Here is a 21,946-nt window from a genome sequence, read left to right as displayed (position 1 = left end):
ACTGTTCTCTGTTTAATCAGCACATCCTCAATATTCTGCCTTTTTCCTGATCATCTTAAGCCTGAGATTTTTCCCCCAGCTCTGTTCCTTCACTTCACATTTTCAGCAGCCTTGTCCCAGAGGATGCTCCTTCCATGGGTGGTGACCATCTCACAGTGCCAGAATAGATGGAATTTTTGGTTGGTGGTCGCTGCAGTTGCAGATTTCAGGTTTTGGGGGTGCCTGAAGTTCCAGCCCCTGGGGAATGGAGGGCTGGAGAAGTTGTTTCCTCCCTTCCATTGCTCCCCCTGGCAGAGCTGCAGCCCTGGTGGGCTTTGTCACCTCCCATGAGTGTCACCTTCTGCCAGGCACTGGGACAGGTGACACTGGGAGAGCTCGGCACGTCCTGACACAGGTGATGCTTCTTCCCTTGTCTCCCAGCCTTTGCCTTTGTAGCTGCTTTTGTGCTTTGGGAAAAGGCCATTTATTGTTCACAGTTCCATGAACATGCCCAAGTCCTCCCTGCTCTTCCTTCCCCTCTTACCCACAATATTTTTCAAAGTGCTTATTATTAATTGATGTGAGTGCTTTGTTTCGAGAGCCTTTTCTTGACAAGAAATAAATTGAAGGTTTTTCTAAATGCATGGAGGTTGAAGGACCTCCTGTGCTGTAAATAAAAGTGACAAGAAACTCTATTTTTAATATTTCTGTCACTGCCAGTTCTTTCTGGGCACCTGAGCTTTGGTCCCTTTGTTGGATGGTACTTTTATCACGTTCCTTATGCTTGTTATTTGTATTTTCACCTGCTTCTTAAAACTGCTTGTTTGGCAGGAAGACAAGGGATTTTGTGTTGCAGAAATGGTTGGTTTGGGGAGAATCCCAAAATCCCAGGGTGGTTTGGGTTGGAAGGGACCTCAAAGCCCATCCAGTGCCACCCCTGCCATGGGCAGGGACACCTTCCACTAGCCCAGGTTGCTCCAAGCCCCGTCCAAAACCCCTAAAACCATGGCAGGGTTATTTCCCACCCTGGTTGCCCCCTGGGTGGTATTTTATGGGATCTGGAAGTTCCATTGTCCATGACAGGGTTGTCACATGAAAGCTGCAGTATCCTCAAGTGTTCCCAGTTTATAACCAGGTTGCCTAGGAAAGGTGAGCCTCCAAATTACAGGTGGAAAATCCTCCTGAATCCTTGAATTTGGCAAATGCCTAAGTGTTCAAGAAGGCAGTTTGTACACAACATCCTTTGGGGATCATGCTGCTGCAATTTCCTTAGGAAAAATAGAAGCCTATAAATATGTTAGAAAGGCAGAAGGGTTAAAGCCTGTCCTCTGAAGTCCCTGGAATAATCTTAGTTTTTCTATCAGGTCAGAGGGGTTCTGAGCTCTGTAGTATTTCCAGCATTTGTTAGGGTGAGGTACCACATCTGGTGGAGGTAATAAAGGCTTTTAATGAGACCTCAATAAATCACTCTGGTAAATCTGGGACGTGAGTGAGGAGAAAACTATTTTTAAATGCAATTTATGGAAGTGTGCAGAGATTAGTGCATTGTAGGAGTTTAAAGGAAGATTTTGTGTCCTTAGTGCAGGGTTTGTTTCTCATTCTTTGTGCAGCACTCAGCCAGTGCTGCCCCAGGTCCTGATGCAAAAAATAGAGTGTGTGGGGTTTCTTTTATAATTATTGTTGGTTGGCTGGGTGGGTTTTAGCTCACAGAACACCAAGCATGTTTCTGATGCAGACTGATAGGAATCCTTTCAGGAGCTGTGGCAAAATCTGAATGAAAAGGGAGCGTGGTGAGTCCACCTGCTTGGCCCTGTCAGCTGCAGTGGTTTAACAAAATGATCTAATTTCTAATTTCAGCAGGCCAGAGAGGTGGTTCTAATACCCTTAAATATGGTAAAATAGACATTTGGATGTTTTTATTCCCGTGGCTTTTACAGCTCTTGGTGCTATAGGAAGCACAGCTGGAATTTTACAGCTGTGGGAGCTCCTAAACCACTGTGACAGTTTTGTCAGACTGATCCCAAATTCAGGTGGGTTCTACACCACAGGCTCCTTTGGGGAAAAGATGCTTTTGAGCTCTGAATGCCCACCTGGCATGTTCTTTTTCAGAGTCCAAAGTTTTAAGCTCCCAAGTACAAGGGAAGGTTTTAGGAGATGGAAAGGTGGAATTCTGGTTTTTGAAGGACTTGGACAGTTCGGGAGGAATGGACTTTAGAATCCTGGAATATCCTGAGTTAGAAGGGACCCAGAGAGATCATCCAAGTCCAGCTCCTGGCCCTGCACAGACACCCCAGCAGTCCCACCAGGAGCATTGTCCTGGAGCTCCTGGAGCCCTGTCATGTCTGGATACTGCCTTTAGATATTCCCCACCTAAATACTCCAGCATTTGGCCTCTGAGTGCTGGGGGTCACTGCCTTTGTTAAATGCTGTGGAAAACCTTCCCTGGAAGTTTGGAGGTGGGTTTTGTGCTGGTGAAGGTTCTCAGGGGTTGTCCCTTGCCTGGATCAGTGGGTCAGCGTTGTGTTCATGCTGCAGAACCTGCAGTGTTTTCTCTGCCCAGCACTTGGCAGCATTTTAAAGTGGGTTTGTTTTTTTTTTTCAGCTTTGGCTGCGTGGCAGGAAGGCACCAGAGATAAGGGTGGGACAGAAATGGGATTTCAGGTGGGGTGTGGAGGTGACACAAACGTTATGGGACCGTGCAGGGCAATAATATTTTGCTCAGAGCAGTTGTGTCTGGCACTGCACCAGTAACCTGTATTCCCTTTGCAATCCACACAACTTGTTTTCCTTGCTCTTGCTGCACCAATCCAGGGTTTTTTCCCCCTCGTTAAGCCTTTGGCAAAGGTCTGTGTTGCTGTGTGTGTGGCTCTGTCTCTCCCTCTTGGTTAGAGAGCCCTTTTTATTCCCCGGCCTCGCTCCCAGCACGGAGCTTGTCCCCGAGAATCTTTGGAAACTGGGACAATCACTTAATTGGCACGTTGGCTTCCATTTGGGTTTGCCAATTAAATGAGTTCAATTAAAGCAGAATGGATACCGTATTTTTGGCAGGAAGTGTGAATTCATAGCAATCATTTCGTTTCCATAGGCAGTGCTATGGCAGCAGTAGTTTCTGGTTCCATTTACTGGCCTCTAAGTGGGTGAACCCTTGCAGTGTTGAGACAGGAGGCAAACGTTCTATTTTCTAAATATTTGTTTGAAAATCTGTTTATGTGCAACATTTAGGAAAGAAGGGACCATTTAGAGTTTGCTGGGGCTGGAGCAGTAATGTTTGTGGCTCACCAGCATCACCAGTTTGAATGCACCCTCCAGGTTATTAACACTCCCTCCAAGTTATTAACACTCCTGAGCCCTGGATCAGGATTCCACTGTCACAACCTTCCTCCTGTTTCCTCCCACCCCATTCCAAAACGGAGCTTTTTCTATGTGTGTTTTGATGTCCCAATATGAGAAATGTTACGTTTGTTTGAAATGTACTTATTTGAGAGATAAAACTTGTAATTTCTTTCTTTGCCAATCACTTTTCTCTGGTCCCAGATGCTTAAAAATAAGGTGGAACATCCAGGAAAGGAATGTGGTTTATAAGTGGTTGTTTTTATTTGGGTTGTTTGGTTTAAAATCAGTGTTCAGGGCTTCTTAGTTACCCTAATGCAGGAAAAAAGATGGAGAAGGTTTTGAAAGGTTACCAATGGTTTGCTCATCAGTAGTTTGCTCATCTGTCCCCTTCCTCTCCTCACCCCCAAGTTAACCCCAAGAGACAAACAAAACACGTCAGACTTTGTCTTGCTGAATGTTGTAGGCATTAATTTTTTTGCCATGATTCAGCCTTCTTAATTATAAGGTGATGAATTATTCCCCGAAGACATTGGTAATCTTTAGCCTGACTTTTTTATTGAAATCATCCCCTACAGTTCTGCTTTGCTGCCCCAGAATTGGTCACTGCTGTGCTGGGTAGGTCTGCCTGATGGTCTTTGGTGTTTGATCAAATCTCCTGGTTGCCAGGGCACAGATGAATCACAGAATCCCAAAATAGTTTGGGTTGGAAGGGACCTTGAAGCTCATGCAGTCCCAACCCCTGCCATGGCAGGGACACCTTCCACCAGCCCAGGGTGCTCCAAGCCCTATCCAACCTGGCCTTGGACACTTCCAGGGATCCAGGGGCAGCCACAGCTTCTCTGGGCAACCTGTGCCAGGGCCTGCCCACCCTCCCAGCCTGGAATTCCTTCCCAATATCCCATCTCTCCCTGTCCTCTGGCAGTGGGAAGCCATTCCCTGTGTCCTGTCCCTCCATCCCTTGTCCCCAGTCCCTCTCCAGCTCTCCTGGAGCCCCTTTATGCCCTGGAAGGGGCTCTCAGGTCTCCCTGGAGCCTTCTCTTCTCCAGGTGAACCCCCCCAGCTCTCCCAGCCTGGCTCCAGAGCAGAGGGGCTCCAGTCCTGGAGCATCTCCGTGGTCATTTATTAATCAGAGTCCTGCTCTGACCCACCTGAGTGACACCAGCTCATTCCTGGAGGGTGATGTCCCCTCGGATGTGGCAGCACGAGTCCCCTCTCCTATGGGAAGGCTGTGGGGGATCCTGCCCAGCAGGTGTGGGATCACAGGCCAGGCTTTCCCCAGAACCCTTGGCCAGAGTTACTGAAGTGCCCCTTTTGGTGTGTTGCTCAGAAGTTTATGGCACATTCCTCCCCTGACTGTGTTGTTCAAGGGTTTGTCAGTGAGTTTGTCAGATCCCAGATTTCTGCTCATGCCACTGGAAACAGCTCTTCTCTGTAAACCAAACCTGAGCCCACATAAATATAAATTCCTGTTAATTGTCCTGACTCAGACTCTGGGGTTAAATGCCAGGCTGCTGGTTTTTCCACCTTCCCCATCTTTCTCCTGCTGCACTGGGAGAGCTCTGGAGTTGCTAAGAGGATTTATCCCTATAACATAACCCCACATTGTTATTTGCATAATCACTGCTGTGGCCAGGGACTTACAGGAGCGGGATTTGTTCCTTTGAGGCTGAATCCATCCCTGTCAGTTTTTGTGCGATGAGAAATTGCTTTCTACCATAACAACCCAAAGCTCCACTTGTCCCTTTTTATACCCAGGCTTTTTTAGCATCCCTCCTCCCTCTGGGCAGCAGCAGACTGTAGAATGAAACAGGGGCTGGGATTTTGGGGGAGGGCTTTTTTTTTATTTTATTTTTTTTTTAACTAACAAGAAAGTGAAATCAAAGTATTGTGCTCGTGGGCTGTCGTATTTTCTGGGGCTTTTCTCTCCCAATTTATTTTGTAGGCTGTGCAGGAGAAGGGCTTTAACCCTGGCTGCCTTTCCCACGCATCTTGTATGGGGGATTTTTGTTCTTAAAGAAAAGTACATTCCTGAGCCAGTGTGCCTTTGTGGGAGGCTTGTACTGTACCCTGCAGCTCCTGGGCTTTGGGAATGGTAATCAGGCCTCACTGTAGGAATGGCAGATCCCAACTTAAAGCTGTAAATGCTGACCTCAGAACCAGCCATTCAGCTCTGCCTGGTGCATCTCTGAAACCATTGATTGCCTCAAAGAAAATCCAAATGTGGGACTGCTTTGCTGGAAATAATTTGGGGGGGGGGGGGGGGGCTTGGATTTATGTGCAGAGAATCAGTGAAAAGTCCCTGTGTCTCCTGAAGCCTCGTGGGGGAAACCCTGTCAGACAGTAAAATGAACCTGCTATGAGGTGAGTTTTGGTCACAGGGACAGCAGCAGTGCCAAAGGGAGTCCTCAGAGCTGCCAGGCTGCTTATTCCACATCTGGGATTCCACTTCACTCGTTTGACATGGGAGCTGGAGGTGGTTTAACCAAATATCCCTGAGCTGGAGAGCTTTAGTTTGGAAAACACAGTAGGTGAACAGTTAAAAATTTACTCACTCCGGGGTGATTCTTTAGACTATGGTAAATGGTCTTTAAGTCTCAGGAATGAGAGGTTGCCTTAATTTGCCAGCTCATGGCAATGATTAAAAGTGATTTTTGTTTTGTTTTGTTTTGTTTCTCTTATTTCCCCTCCCTGTTGGAGGGGAGGAGCTAGATTAGAAGATGCACATCCTGTGCGGTCCTTTGATAGGGAAGAACTCCCTGTTAACCATCAGTAAGTACTGCCCAGAACAATTCAGCATTGACAGAGGACGTGGAAAATGCCATTAAAACTTCTAAACTCAAAAAAATGATGCACATTCAAGTGTCTTCTTTATTGAGTGCAGCTTTCTGAGACATGGGGTCAGACTTTCCTTACTGGGAGCACTGATCATTTTTCCAGTGGCTTTCCCTCTATCCCATTTCTCAGCTGCCATGCCAAATTTGAAAGGTTTCTCACCCTGTTTGAGCCTTTTCTGTTAGATCTCAGAGCTGTTCCTTCTCTGGGTGTTGTGGAACGTGCCCGTGCTGCGCTCTGGTGATCAGAACACGAACAGCACTGAGAGAGTTCTGAAAATCTCACATTCCCAGAAGGATTTGGGCTGGAAGGGACCTTCAGGCTCATCTAATTCCACCCTTCCACTAGACCAGGTTGCTCCAACCTGACCTTGAACCCTCCCAGGGCTGGGGCAGCCACAGCTTCCCTGGGCAATTAAGAAATGCAGAATGGGAGGGGGATATTTAAATTGATTTTTTATGTCTTTGGTAAAGCTGCTGTGGTATAACGAGCACATATTTTTGTTTAAATGGCATTCTCAGACCTGGGTGCCTAAACCAGGTGCAATTCTTCATTTTAAATGTGTGCAGATACCTCTGAAAAATGCAGCTACAGTGTGTTAACGTCACCCAGACGTGCTGCTGGAAAATACTCAGGGAATTCATTTGCTTCCATTAAATGAACCCATGGAAAGTGGTAACATGAAGAACTTGGAAATTCTTGCATTTCCATCGTGCTGCTCCTGTACAGGAGCATCCTGTACATCCATTCCCATCCATTTCTGCTGCTCAGGACAGTGACCCAGGTGCAGCCTTGCTGTGCATGGCCCATCTTCATCCTTTTAGGGATAAATTGGGACCTTTCCTCTGGAGTTCTTTGCAGCAGCCTGGACATGGTGACTTTCAGTTTAGTAAAGCATTTTCCCTTTCCTTCCTTGACTTATTTATTGTGAACAACCAGTTGTGGCAGAGAGAGCTTTCCCTCCCTGGAGTGTTTTGGAGGCTGGGAGCACAAACCTGAGATGGGCCAAAGTTCTTCCTTCATTGTTCTCCAGGTGAACTCCTCAGCAGCTATGGGTGGTTTGGTTTTTTGGTTCTTTTCCCCCTCTCTCTTTGTTTTTTCCCTCCAAGAAAATGAAGGGGAAATGAAGATGATGTAAAGGAAAGACTGTCATGGAAACGGAGCAGCATTTGGAACCAGCTCTCTGTTTTTAGAAACAAGACCATGTGCTGAAAGAACCCAGAGCAATCTGGTCCCTCCAAACTGGTGTTGGTGAGAGACTGACAGTAGGAAGAGGAATAAATGTTAGTGCCTGTGTGATAGCTACTCCTGGATTAAATTCCTGCCTGCAGAAATCCCACCTGGATTCAGTGCCCTGGGTCCATCCTGACCGGCTGACTCTTGTGTCCTACCCGTGGTACCTCCTCAGGGCTCTTTCTGTAGCACTGTGGAAAGCCAGATATGGGATCACTGGTGGGATTCCATGCATTCCATGGCATTCCATGTAGGATTCCAGGTTTCTTGTGCATGCCAGTGTAAGCTCTTGGCAGCAGGAGGAGGCTGTGGCTTCTGCATCGCTTCAATATCCTCCCCTGTCGAGGATCCCAGGGTGGAAACTCCATCCCATCGTGTTCACTGGGCTGTTGTCTTTGGTGTTCCACGTATTTGCAGGCTGTGTTACGTCTCTGGATGTGAGGGAGACAGGTTGACATGTTTTCTGATAAATGCAAGGAGGCTTTTCGAGAGAAAATCCTTTCATATTGTGCAGCGGAATCGGTGGATATAAATTATTTATGACTCAGGTTTTGTGTGCTGGAGAGCACAAAGCTGAAGTTTTCCAAGTCGTGGTTATAAATAAAAAAGACCAGAAATTTCAAGTGCTTAAAGCTGAACAGGCTGATTTGGGAGAGCTCCTGGATTCTGCACAAAGATTCCCAGGGAGTTTGGCTGTGACACTTGGACATCCCCAGGGAAGGGAATGGAGCTGGGAAGGGGCTGAGGGAGCTGGGGGGGCTCAGCCTGGAGAAAAGGAGGCTCAAGGGGGACCTTCTGGCTCTGCAACTCCCTGACAGGAGGAGGAAGCTGGGGGAAGGTTGGGCTCTGCTCCCAGGGAACAGGGACAGGAGGAGAGGGAACGGCCTCAAGTTGCAAGAGGGGAGGTTTAGTTTGGGTTGCTGAGAGGCCTGAGGGTGCTGATCAATCATTTTCCTGTGTTCTGGAGCCAGTTCTGGTTTGTTTACCGGGTCCCAGGTTGGTGCAGCAGTGACACCGAGCTGGGAAAATGGGGCTGAACAATTTGCATAAACAGATTTGCTCTGCAATTACCAGGTTTGCTCAGCACAGCCAGGCATGGAGAGCAGGCAAGGGAGAAGCCACTGGTGATGCCAGGTAGCTAATTTTCAGATGTAAATAATCCAGCTGTTTCAAAATGGTTTTTAAAGTGAAATTACCGTGACACAAAGCACAAAAGATGACAAATCTCATTTGGAGGGTTTTGTTTGTGTTTGGAGAGGAGAGTGACATAGGGTGACATTCTGCATGCCAAGTTTGGGATCAAAATAGGTGCAAATCAGGGGTAAATACATAAGTATATTTTATGTAGCTGTGTATCTTTGGTTTGAATGGAAAGGAGTTGTGGTTATTTAGGAGTAATAGGGCTGCTAAAATTGCAGTAAGTTTCTATTTTGGTATCTGTCTCCTCACCAGGTTTTTTTTCTGGTGTTGGTACCTCCTTGTAAAGATTTCAGCTTGCACAGGATCAGTTCTGCCCTTTCCCCTCAGCTGGGAGCCTTGGAGAGCCTTGCTCTGCAGCAGAGTCCAGAGAGCTCCGGCCTAATTGGGGAAGTTAATTAGTGCATTAATTACTGCACCTCACTGTGGTCCAGTTAAATGGACACAGACTGCTGGAAAGGGGACAGGCAGAGCTCCCCTTCCAGCCCAGTTGGGACAGAGCTCAGCTGGGAAGAAGAGGATAATACAAGTTTTTCCAAGAGAGCTGCTGGCATTTGGGGCTCCGGAGGTGTGAGCTGTGCCCACGCTGTTTGAGTCACATCCAGGGTAGTCTGTGCCCACTGCTGCAAACTGGCTCCAGGCCCACGTTTTCTGTCAGATTGTTTATCCATTTTTATATCCCACCAGCTCCTACTGCTGATGGAGGAGAAAAAACTATTTTTCTTCCTACAGAAATTCTGTTCCTTTAGAAAAATTAGGTAAGCACATCCAGCTTTGCCTCAGAGCAGCTTATGGGAATGGCACATTTATTCCTGTAATTAGTTATTTTCTGATGTAAAAGACCTGTAAGGTTTATTAAATTGGTGATCCTCTTAATGCTAAAATTCACAATGGGACTCTCGAGTGTCCTGTTACATCCTGAAGTAATTGTGTGCTCAGTAGGAGTCAGGCAGCCCAGGCCAGGTTTATTTAAGAGAATAAATGTTGTCCTTGTTTTCCTTTAGTGAGGGTCATCCTGGAGTCCCTGTGCCAAGGGAGAGATGGCTGCTCCTGCAGCCTGGTTGGTTGTGTGCAGAGAAGGCCACCAGGATGATTTCAAGGGATGGAGCAGCTCTGCTGGGAGGAAAGGCTGACAAAATTGGGATTGTTCAGCCTGGAGAAGAGAAGGCCCTGGGGTGACCTCATTGTGGCCTTGCAGTGCCTGAAGGAGCAACAGGAAAGGCGGGGAGAGACAATTTACAGGGGCCTGGAGGGACAGGGCACAGGGAATGGCTGCCCAGTGCCAGAGGGCAGGGACAGATGGGATATTGGGAAGGAATTGTTGGCTGGGAGGGTGGGCAGGCCCTGGCACAGGTTGCCCAGAGAAGCTGTGGCTGCCCCTGGATCCCTGGAAGTGTCCAAGGCCAGGTTGGACAGGGCTTGGAGCACCCTGGGCTGGTGGAAGGTGTCCCTGCTCGTGGCAGGGGTTGGCACTGGATGGGCTTTAAGGTCCCTTCCAAGCCAACCCATCCTGGGATTCCATGGTTCTGCTCCAGCTGTGTGGAGCAGGGGAACTGCACCCAAATCCCCTGTGTGTGCCTGGGGACTGGGACAGGACCCTCAGCAGATGAGGGGGTTGTGGCTCTGCCCTGAGCCTGTCTGGAGCTCAGGGGGGTCAGTCCCTCCCTCTGCTGCTGCTGCTGGTGATTCACAGGCACTGGGGCTGATCTGACACCAGGGCAGTCATCCCTTTAATCCTGCCAGTAGAAAATGGATTGGAGGCAATACCTTTTTGTTCCAGGCCTGTAAGAGCAGGAATGCTGCCGTGCCTTTCTTCCTCTTCACGAGCACTCTCTCTTTGGGATGTTATCCCTGGTTTGTATGCACTGTGTAAAGCAGAAAAAAAGGCTCATTCAGCTGGTCTCACCCACATCACTGATGGCCCATCTTCCCCAGCATCAGGGACCGTGTTTTTCTCCTCCTGCTCTGTAAAGTCTGTGCTGGTCTTGCCGTTTGTTCCCTGCTCTCTCCGCCAAAGCCTCACTTGAAGCCCCTCATTCCTCTGGAGCACAGGGCTGGCACAGCAGGAGGAGCCCCTGGAGTGTTTTGGAGTGCCTGGGATGGAGAATCCAAGCCCAGCTGAGCTCATGGCTCAGGAAAGAGCAGCTGAAGGAAGGAGAGAACAGAAAGGAAGGAGTTTGGAGTTCTGGCCTCGCTAAAGTGATTGAATCCCGGTGATTGAGGAGTTCTAATATCTTCATGCACTTAAACCAATAGCTTCAAACCTCTGCTTTCAAAGGTCACCTCCCACACAAAAGCAGCTCTGGCATTAACTTGGTTTTCCACTGTGTGAGCTGTCCAGCTGCTTCCAGTGCCTGGAAAACCAGGTACTCAATGAGGAGTCATGGTGTGGACTTTGGGAATGCCTGTTTGACTCCCACCCCTGGAAATCTGCCCCTGAAGAACCAGAAGCAGTAATGAATGAAACACTGGATTTCACAGTGATTGCTAGGAATTAGCAAGTCCCTGCAGCGTGGCAGAGAGATCTCCACATCCAGGCTCGTCCCATCCAAGATCCCAATCCTGAGGGTCGGCTTTCCTCCTTAAAAAGGCAGGAGCACGACTTTTTAGCACACGTGGGGTTTGTTGTGCTTCAGAGCAGACTGGCTCCTGCTCAGCAGGGGTATGTGCAGAGCTTGCAGCCACATTTTAACCCCTTTTCTCCCTGTTTTTGCAGGCCAGAGGAGCCGATATCCCCGAGATCCCGGGGGAGCTGCCCCTGCGCTCCTGCGGCAGCACCGCCAGCATGAAGGTGAAGAATGTCAAAAAGTAAGAGCACATTTCTCTGATTCTCCTGCCCTTCTGGGTTTACTCTCCTGGGGTTCAGCTGCTGTGCTGCAATACAGGGAATTCAGCAGCGATTTTTCACAGTTATCTCCATCAGAGCAGCCGAAATCCGTGTGAAACGAAGGGAGTTTAGACTGATGTAATCCAAAAGTGGGGATGGGAGAGGTTCTGCTGCTCTCTCACCTATTTCTGGCCACAGAAGCAAAGCTTGGTAGAGTTGAGAACCTCACTGTTACAGTGTTGTTCGTTTTTCTGTGATTTCTTCCTGAAACTGGAAAAAAAAAAACATAGAGAAAAAATTTGAAGAGAAGCCCAGGCAATGTGTAAATGAGATCATTTTCCCTGTCTCCCTATGCTCTGGAAAGCTAAACCAGGACAAGTGGGTGGCCTAGATATATTTTTCATTTGATATTTTTTTCCTCTTTTCCTTTCTTTTTGCATTCTTTGTGTCTTCATTTGAATGGACTCTACCCAATTTTTCCTTTCAAGGGATATTTTTTCTTCTCTGATCCCCGAGGTTGTTTTTTTTTTCCTGTGGGTTTATGTACTGTATTTCTCTCTCTGATTGTCTCCCAGAGACTGTACCCCAAGTTATCCTTCAGCTAAGGTTTTGAACCTGCAGCGGGGATCAAAAATAATCAATATTACTTTGCTAAAAGTGCTGACTCGAGGCTCAGGACGCCCCAATATCGATCCATCTGCGCCTCCAGCTCCCCTCTCCCCGGTGCTCTGCTGTGAGGGAAGTGGCTCTTTGTTTTAGTGCTGAGCAGCCAGATGCTGCATCTCCCTTCCCACTTGTATTCCCGTGGGAAGAGAGAGCAAGATAATGACAATCTCATTGGCTCCCCACCAGAAATATCTATAGGAGTCTAGAATAGCTTCAGCAGAAGCAGGAGCATGTGCAGAGCCACAGGATCTCCCTGTCAGCCTCTCCAGGGTAGCTGGAGACACTCGGGAATAACGATGCCTGACTTGTGGATTTGAAAGAGGCAAAGGATAAATAGAGTTTGTTCTGCACCCTCAGATACATCCCCCCGGGACTGATGGGCTGTGATGCCTTTCACAGGTAAAACTTGTGCTTTCCTTGTGTCTCGTGTAAGGCTGTGGATGTGCATTTGTGGAGCTGCAGCTGCTTGTCCCTGCTCCGTGTCCCCAGGCTGCTGGTGTTGCTGGAATGCCACAGGGTTCTGTAGGGATGCAGTGGGCTCTGGTGGTGCTGGAATGTCACTCAGTTCCCCAGGGATGCAGTGGAAAAGCCACTTGGCATTTCACTTCTCCTCCTTTCCTCGGTTCCTCTCCCCACTGTTCTGGTGCATCACATCAACCCATCCCTCTGTTCCCTCGGCTTCAGGATGATGAAGTGGTTATTTATCCTTCTGTTCCCTCGGCTTTGGGATGAGGGAGTTGCTGGTTTATGCCAGTGTTTTGTGTCAGTGCTCTGCATCCATCTCATGGTGTGCTCTTGGTGTGCTCCAGGTTATCCTTCACCAAGGGGCACTTCCCGAAGATGGCTGAATGTGCACATTTCCACTACGAGAACGTGGATTTTGGCAACATACAGGTGAGTCCCACATTTCTTTTATATTTAAAACATCCTTGGGCTTGGCTGCCAACTGACCTGGTGTGGAGGAAGAGAGGGGCCTGCCCTGAGTTGGCTGCCAAATGTTCAGTAAGAAGTCAAAGCAGTAGAGCCTTTCTTTGGAATTGCTTCCACGTGCTGGGCCAGAACGTGCTCTCAGCCACGTGGAGCTCTGCTTTGAGCTTGGAGATGGCTTTTTATTCCCACTGGACTTGAGTGATGTCACTGTTTAAAGGCTGCATCAGACATTCCTTATTGAGTCATCTGCCATCACTGCATGTGCATTTTCAGTTTGTGTGTGCGTGTGTGATTAAACAACTGTGTGAATGGATCGGTGTAAATACAAATAATTCACATTGCTCTGCTCCCAGAGCTCTGCATTGTGCACTGCAGCAGCTGTGTCATCAAAATCCAAGGCAGTACTGCATTTCTGGAAGTGTGAGGCTCTGCTCCTGTGTGATCCACCCCTCAGGAACATTTTCCACGAGCAGCACCAGGGAGGGCTCAGACCCAGCAGCCCCTGCTGGTTCTCACAAACAGGGCACATTTTGTTCTGCACTTAGAGGAGCAGAAACGCCTCCAGCATCTGCCAGCCTCGTAGGCAAAGAGAGGTTACAACCTTTTCATTTGTAAAACATTTCCTGCAATCCAGAGTGAATTATTTACAGCCTTTCCTGCTGTAGTACTTGACAGCTTTGCAGGCACCATTTGCAGCTGGTTTTTTGGTTTTTTTTTCCTCTGTAAGAGTCCCACTGAGGAGGAGCTTGGTCCTGGTCAGGGCTGGGATGTGCTGCTGCTCAGACATCTGGCTCTGAGCAGGTGAGCTCTGTGTGGGCCCTGAGCAGAGCAGTCACTCAGAATGCTGGACACAGAGCTCTGTGGGACATGGGCTGCTGGGCAACCAGGAGCAGTCCCTGAAAACTCTGTTTATTTTCATTTTCTGTGTGTGGGAACAGCGTGATCCATGTCCCTGTTTGTTTTTGTTGGTTTTTTTTGTCTCCTGGTAATTTGCTGATTTGACACCACTAATTTTTGAGTCATTTTGGGGAGCAGGAACGGACACACAGGTGTGTTCTGCCTCCTGTGCTCCTCTGAGTTCTCCTTTCAGCACAGAGCTGGAGAGGGAGCACAACCTGTGCATGGCATTTATGACAAACAGTTTAATTCTTCTGTGGGTTTAAGCATTTCCTGGGATGTTTTCAGGATGGCAGGGTTGATATGATGAGATTTTTCTACTTGTGAGAGGGAGAAGTAAAATCAGATAATACATCCTTCCTCTGCTTTCCTGCAGGATGTTCTGGTGGGAAGTTCATAGAATCATAGAATAGATTAGGTTGGAAAAGACCTCCAAGATCATCAAGTTCTCCCAAGCAGGAGGAGTCTAACCCTGGTTTTTGTGGTGTCATTGCTGCTCCTGCAGCTTCCCATGCTCCTGCTCAGTGATCCACCAGCTGAAAACAGGGGAGGTCTGCCTGAAAAATGGCAACTGGGGAAGGATACAGCCCAGGAAGGAGAAATGGTGTTGATTATTGAGCTGGATTATTGGTTCTCTCAGCCCCTGAGTGTCTCCTCTCCGTGTCTGTGCTGTGATTCCAGAGGGACAGTGGCTGATGGCAGTATAGGAAGCACTGTACTAAAACTGAGACTGTGTGTGGGTTGAGAGGTCAGTTCTCTGCTCCCACCACATCACCCTCTGCAAAACCCTACATGTTTAAACTATTTGTGCTCCTACAGCAAAATTTGTGCTTAAATAGGTGAGTCAGGCCCTCTGTGCCTCTCACTCCTTCCTTTTCCTGAGCAAGACTCCTGGTAGGTCCCCTCAGTGCAGTGACTTTTTGAATGGTTAAAAACCTCTCCAGAACAAGAGCTTTGCTCCTGAAATCCAGCAGAGCAAGGCACTGCAGATTTACCTTGGAGGACCAGCATTAATGGTGAAAGAAAGGAAAGCTGTTCATACAACAGCAGTATTAGTTTACAGATTTAAAAATAGCTCCACACGGGGCTCATCCATTTTAATCAGGTTGGAGGCTCCTTTGTGCTCCCAAGGTGGAGCAGAGAATGGCAGTGGGCTGGAGTGATGGGAAGTGACAGCTTGGCACCTAATAGCAAATTACTGAGCTGCATCTGAGGGCTGGTGGGTGGAAACTCCTCTCAAAATCTATTCACTGTTAGAAAATTTGCATGGGAGAAGTGCAGTATTATGTGGCTGTGTCAGGAATTGTGTAATGCTGTCTATTAACAGCCTGGCCAAATTTCAGGTTGTTTTGTAACGTTTATGTCACTTATAATGTGGTGCAAGAGGTATTAATATCCTGCCATTTCACCTCATGGGGTGTTTTAAAATAACTTGCTGAGATGCAGAAGAAAGGATTTGTTCTCCTCTTATCCCAGCGCCGTGCCAATGGCACAAGGTGCATTTTGGGGTGCTTTTGCTCTTCAGGAATGTTCTGCCAGGCTGCTCTGACAGCAAAGATTTCCCCTTCTCCGTGGTTGTCAGCAAGGCACGTGTTGCATGGGCAGGAAATTGCTGGTTTACCAGCTGATGTCAAAGCTGGAGTTACAGGTTGGGCTCCACAGGTTGCATCAGTGCCCAAAGCTCTCTGGGGTTTCGCTGAAATACCTTATGGTTATTGCTACAATTGCTTTTTAAGGCTGCACGATTGATTTTTAATTTAGAATGAAAACCCAGGTTGTGCCCAATAGATGCATCGGTGCTAAGTCCACACAAAAATCTCTGTACAAACAGAAGGTCATTTCCAAGTGGTTAAACTGCACTTGTGCAGAAGACTCTCTGGAATTAGACCTGTAAAATGATAAAAATACACACTGGTCAACAACAGCACTTCGCATGTAGGTAGTGCAAACTTCGTTTCATATCTCTTGGTCTTCTCTCAGGTTTGTGAAGAAATAGCTGAAAATAACTCATCAAGTGTGGGACCTTTTGAAGCAGCTTCAAATTCACCAAGTTTAAAAATGTGACATAGGGCCCCATATCCTCTTGTTTGCATTAAGAACCAGCTCTAGACTGAGACAGAGTTAAATTTCCCTTATAATTTAAAAAGACATGAATACAATTCAATAACTGTATGCTAAAAAAAAAGTCTCGGTATGGTTACCCAGACTGTGTGTGGTTACCCAGCTTGGGCTGGGTTGGCTCTGCTGGGCTCCTTCTCTCTTTATCTCTGCTGCCTTTCCATGATTCCTGGCAGTGCCTGGCTGTGATGCCTCTCCAGAGCATCCAGTGGAACTTTGAATGAGTTCACAGTCTGTACCTGAGGCAGCTTAGGAATGATTCTCCCTCCTTAACATGGTGCAGGTTGGTGGTCACAGCACTGACCCTGCCAACACTCAGGCACAGGGTGGGATTTTGGGGTGTCCTGTGCAGGGCCAGGAGCTGGACTCAAAGCTCCTGGTGGGTCCCTTCCAACTCAGAACATTCCACGATTGTCTGAAATGCGGTTTTAATTTATTAGTGCTCTGTGCCATTGATATAAACAGGAGAAATGGTGCTCAGGTATTCCATAAATATCTTTCCTTCCTGTCAGAAATAAAGACTCTGTTCTTCCCTTGCAAGAATCAGGAAATTATCTTTAGCTGGGGAGGTTTTGGTGATGGAACACGGAGAGCTGATCAGCTCTGTGCTTCCCAGACAATGTTCTTGGCTCCCTGAAAAGCCCATTGCTGAAGGAAGTGCTGTAATGCACATTTATATCTCTCGCATTTGACACAGATTTGTCCCTTCAAACAGCACAGTCTCTGTCTCTCTGTGTTTGCTGCTTTCTAAAAATAACCCCCTGTCGGGGCAGGGCTGGGCTGGGGGATGGAAGATCCTCTCCTTATCTCCAGCGGTGGCAGGGCAGTGACAGGAGCGTGTTATCAGCGGCAAAGGAAGTATTTGAAGCACAATCACTTCCTGCTGCAGAGGCATCAGCTGCCAGGAATTCCTGTCGGGACAGGGAGTGCTGTGTGCTGAGGGAATGCCTTTGGCACAGCCTCCCTCCAGCCAACCTCCAGCTGGACTTCCCAAAGAGCAGCCCAGCCCTTCTGTGCCTGCTGTCAGCAAAGCCTGCTCAGAAGATGTTTCTGGGGGTCATCCTTTGGTTTGCCTCTTTCCTTCTCTCTATTGAGTGTTCCAGGGAAGGGGGGATGTGCTTGGGAAGGCGTCTCTGTTAATCAGACGGGAGGTTTTTTTTGCCTGAGATGGATTGGAAAGGAAGCAGAAGTGGTGGAGATACCCTTGAGTGGAGTTCAGTGGGGTGGTTTATGAAGTTTGTGCCACAGCCAAAAGCAGTTCTTTAGATCAGCTGGAAAAAGCAGGGGTGGGGAATGCTCCCTGCCTGAGGTTGGACAGCTTGGCTCAAGTCTCCTTCCATCAGGGGGTTTTATCCCAAGCCTGCAGTGCAGGAGGGTTTGTTCATCCCCCAGCTCTTCTGTGGGCACGATGCTCTCAGTGTCTTGGCACTGCTGAGCAGCCACAGACTGTGATGTCTTCATTTATTCCACCCATTTGCAAAGTGTTTAAAAAGGAAAAAAATATTGACTTTTAAAGGCAAAACATGAAACAGCAGCTCCCTGCCCAAATCCCTCTAAAGGATGGAAGTGCTTAGTAAAAACCACGAAAGTTGGCCTGAATTTTGGTGTTTTGGTGGTGCTGGAAAAGACAGTTTTGCTGGGGTTTATTTGTCTTTATGAACTGCATGTGAGGAGAGGCTCCTTTTAGTCCTTCATTTTGGCTGCTGCTCTTCTCCTCCCACAATGACCAGGCTATATCCTGAGAAATTCCCCCTTAAACCAAGACCTTCCCCTCCCATTCCCCATCTTTTCCATGTGGCCTCTTCCCTCTTGCCTTCTGAAGTGGGGGTGGGGGATGTTGCAAGGGCCGCTCTGAGGACGTGGGTGTATAAAAATCAACTGTTCAGAGTGTAGGTGGGAACTGCTTCTATGAACTTAATAATTCCAGCCACAGCCTCCTACCAAGACCAGCAAATGGGACAAATTTGGAAAGAAATCCATGGTTTTCTAGTGGAATTGTGACCCTGATCCATAGGGGAGTCTCCAGCTCCGTGTGTTCCCATGTGGAGTTGCTGCCAAGTCATTTCTGAAGTGAATTATACACTTTGCTCCCTGTGACTGACAGCTCTGAAATCAATACCTTGTCTTTTTTTTTTATGAGGAAAAGGTAATTTGGGTGGCACTGCTCAGCTGCCTGGTTATGGGGTGGCCTCTCACCGTTTCTGTCAGGATTTATCTTGGTTTATTTACCTGGATTAGCCTTTTCTGGTTCCATCAGCGTTCTTTATTTTAAGCTGATATAATGTTTATATTTTAAGCTGATGTATTTTCAGCTGAGTTGGATGCATGGAAGGGTGGGTTAAAACCCAGAAATAAGGAAGGAAATGAGATTTTTACCTGTTGATTCAGTACAGTTATTTCTTCAGCAGTTTGAAAACACTGAGCTCCTGCAGGAATCCACCTTATTTTCCCTTCCCCTGCCTTTAAGGCTGAAAATACAGCAAGCTGTGGAGTTTTAGGATTTATTGGTGCTGTTTGATGGCAGAAGTAAATCTTAAAGTGATGTAATAAGCCCAGCTTTAACTTTGGCATTGACCTCCTGCTGTTTGCCACCCTCATAAATCATCTTTACCAATGTGGCACAGAAAAGTATTAAAATTGGTTTAATTAGTAACTGGAACAGAGTTGTTTCGGAAAATTTTTCTTCCCTGAGGTTTAATGACCTGAAAAACCCCCAGAAAGATGTATTATAGGTATAATTAAAATATATTAAAAATCTGGAAAGAATCCCAAAAAACTAATCCCTGTTTCACCGGCGTTTCAGAGTTGGAAGGAAGATGAAATCCCCCCTGGTTTTGTGTGTAGTCAGCCATCCTGCTGGCAGGAATGGTGTTGGAATTGGGGATCAGGCTGGACTGCTGGCTCTGCCAGGGGGTGATTTCACAGCTGACAGGGCCAGGGCTGTGTTGGTGCTCCCGTGGACAGACTGCCCTGGGAGCATTTCCATTTGTGTCTGCTGGACCTGCTCACACCAGGGGCACTTTGTCTGTGCTCCTGGGCCAGAGTTTGGGGTTTGAGGCCAGAGCTGGAGCTCGGGAGGGGCAGCTCGAGCTGGGGGGGTCGGTGAATGTTCATTCACGAGCTCAGCTCAGGGGGGTGTCCCTGTCCTGCCACTGGAAATGTGCTCATCCATTCCCTGGGGCAGGAGCACGGCTGGGATGACTCCCAGGGCAGGCAGAGATGGGATACTGGGATGGAACTCCAGGCTGGGAGGGTGGGCAGGCCCTGGCACAGGTTGCCCAGAGAAGCTGTGGCTGCCCCTGGATCCCTGGAAGTGCCCAAGGCCAGGTTGGATGGGGCTTGGAGCCACCCTGGGCTAGTGGAAGGTGTCCCTGCTTCCATCCCCTGACACTTCCATGATCTGCTCTCCAGGTAGTTTCCAATGTGGGAAAATCAGTGCTGTTGTGCCCAGTAATTCAAGGGATGGGGGGTGTTGGCTCAACACTGTTGTCTCCTTATAAAATCAGGGCAGAGTTGTGTTTGACTGCTCAGGAGAGGCCTGGCCCTGCCCTGTGCTGTGAGCAGCTGGCCTGCAGGGAGGGGAGCACAGGGAAGAGCCCTGAGGAGTTTGGATACTCCCTGGGGAAGTGTTTGCTCTGGCAGGGCTCCTGATGCAGTCTGTGCAGCTGCACGGGGGGTCACAGAGGGTGTTTTAGATCTGCTGAGCTGAGCCCCCACTTTGGCTGGTTTTGTTTTCCCTGCAGCAGAGGGGTCTGTGCAGATCTCCTGTCAGCAGAGACATCCCCAAGGGTCTGGATTCAGGCAGATTTTTCATTTTCAAAGGACAGACACACACATGTCCCCCCCCCACACCCCTCCTTGATCCTGGTGTGTGTCTAGAAGGCATTAGAAGATGTCTGTGGGCTTTGAGGGCTTGGTTATTTTATCCCTTGCTGTGTGAGCAGAAGGTGGAGCTCCTGCTTCCATGTCCTGCAGGCAGGGCACTGACCCCAGGAGCTCTTTGATCTCCCCTGGGGATTCCAAACACAGCAATTGCTTCCCCTGCCTGTCATTTCTGGCCGTTCTGGCAGCAGAACCTGCACATTCAGCTTGCTGTTCTCCTGGTAAAGCAGCAGCACATGGAGATGGAATGGATCCATTATGTGCCACTGGATGTGTGGTGGTGGGGTTTTAAAGTGAGATTCTTACATGAAGAAGCATGTGATGCTCTCACTGCCTTTTCCTGACTCCCTCTCCTGCAGTATAACTTCTTTTAACTGAGCAAACTGTGATTATTCTGTTCTTTCCATCCCTCTACCAGATGAGTAAAGGAAACATCAATAAAAACTCAATTACTTGCTCTGGGACGTATTTTTAAGGGGCAAGATGTCCCTTCCCACCATCCTGAATGCCTTCCTTTCGGATATTTCATTTCCCAGCAGGAGCTTTAATCAGATGCTTGCTTAGGTCTGTACAGAGATGTTTAAAGCCCCACCAAATGTGGTTTTTTTTGGAGGCTCAGGGGTTGGTTTGGGAGTTGCAGTCAGAGCTGACAGCTCTTAGTGCAGAGAGAGCTTTTGGCACTGTCACACTCAGAACCATCAGTGATAATTTAGAGGGAAGATGGTTGCTCAATAGACACCCACAAATCCAGCATTTATGTTGGTTGGAAATAAAAATACCCAGTGCCAAATACTTTATGTATGTCCAGAATCCATGAACCTGCCTTGGAATTCATTCTGTTCTATTGGAAGACTGATGAAACTTATAAATATGGTTATAAAACAAATTGACTGGGAAAATGCGTTTTTTGGGTAGGTGGCATGGCCTGGTTTTGCAGATTACCTTCAGATACCCACAGAAATTCTTCTGATCTGCCTTGCACTGCAGCTGTGGTATCCATTGCTCTGTTTGATGCTCGAGTGTGAACCTTATTTACTGCAGGAACGACATGTCAAAACACTCAGGCTTTAAAAGCCCTGATTTTGGACCAAGTTCCCATTTACCAGCTTGAAATGGTTAAAAAAATCCAAACAACTTCTGTTATTTTTACAGTGTGAGCCCAGGAATCCACTTTAAATTATTGAATAATGTTTTATCTGCTCAGAGCTGCAATAATTACAGGTGTAGCAAGGCTGGACTGGGCAGGGAACCCACTGGGAGCTGGAGCCTCGGGGCAGGAAGGGTTTGCAGGGAAGGAAGGGAATGTCATACCAGGACAAAGGTGCTGCTTTGCTGAGCTGAGGGAAATTCAGGGTTATTGAGGCTTTAATGAAAGGTGTGAGGCTGGAGGGGCATCAGAATCCCCTGGCTCAGGGTTTGCTTTGGGGTCTGCTTGGCCATTTGCTTTAAAATGAAATAACAGCTGCCTGGAGTTTGGGAGCTCTTTGAGGAGCAGGGAGCTCTCAGTCTGGAGGGCCTGTGAATTATTGATGTGTTTTAGCAGGAACACTGAGCTCTGCTGGGCACTTTGAGCACAGCCAGGGCCAGCTGGGCTGGGCTTTATTTCCCCTTCTCCCTTCCTTGCTCTGAACTCCTCTGAGCCTCCCTGCATCCCTCAGTTCCTGCCTAAGTGGAGCATCACGTGGCTGAGGGGTTTATTTTCCTGTGCTAAAGCCAGTGAAGATGTGGATGATGTGTCATGTTTGCTGTCAGGGTTATGTGTGTGTGTGCCTTGCAAGTTGGGATGGTCAGGTTAAGGATGAAAGAGCCCCTGTAAATCAAACTCTTATCTGCGGAGTAGCAATAATAATAAGTTTAATTGATCCCAGAATTAATAAAGAATGTGGATTACAGCCTGTTTGACACAGGCCCTGTGCTGTGAGGTTCAGAGGCTTGTGTGTGTGCTCTGGTGATCCACAGGCAGGAGTTTATTCCCATTTAAATGCTCTTGGTTCCATGGCTGAAGGTGGTTTGAGCTATGGAAAATATAAGAAACACCTTATATTGTTTGTG

At 47.9% G+C, this 21,946-nt stretch overlaps 2 protein-coding genes across 4 annotated transcripts in view; one reads left to right on the top strand and one right to left on the bottom strand.

Annotated features, from left to right (window-relative positions):
• Positions 1-21,946, bottom strand: part of ST3GAL4 (ST3 beta-galactoside alpha-2,3-sialyltransferase 4) — a 1,214,471-nt gene that overhangs the window by 222,403 nt on the left and 970,122 nt on the right. The gene's annotated exons all lie outside the window — the stretch shown is intronic.
• ARHGAP32 (Rho GTPase activating protein 32) overlaps positions 1-21,946 on the top strand; it is a 216,355-nt gene that overhangs the window by 84,713 nt on the left and 109,696 nt on the right. For 2 of the 3 annotated variants that reach the window (XM_050323042.1, XM_050323040.1), the window contains exons 3-5: positions 11,291-11,382; positions 12,425-12,466; positions 12,877-12,961. In XM_050323042.1, coding sequence (XP_050178999.1) covers positions 11,291-11,382; positions 12,425-12,466; positions 12,877-12,961 — 219 coding nt within the window. The remainder of the gene's footprint in view (positions 1-11,290; positions 11,383-12,424; positions 12,467-12,876; positions 12,962-21,946) is intronic. The other variant, XM_050323041.1, reaches the window with a different exon arrangement.

The sequence above is a fragment of the Myiozetetes cayanensis genome, unplaced genomic scaffold (assembly GCF_022539395.1).
Source record: "Myiozetetes cayanensis isolate MyiCay16 unplaced genomic scaffold, myiCay2020 scf29, whole genome shotgun sequence".
Lineage (NCBI taxonomy): Eukaryota > Metazoa > Chordata > Aves > Passeriformes > Tyrannidae > Myiozetetes > Myiozetetes cayanensis.
Note: the sequence above shows the minus strand (reverse complement) of the source record. Positions and strands in the feature narration are given on the sequence as shown.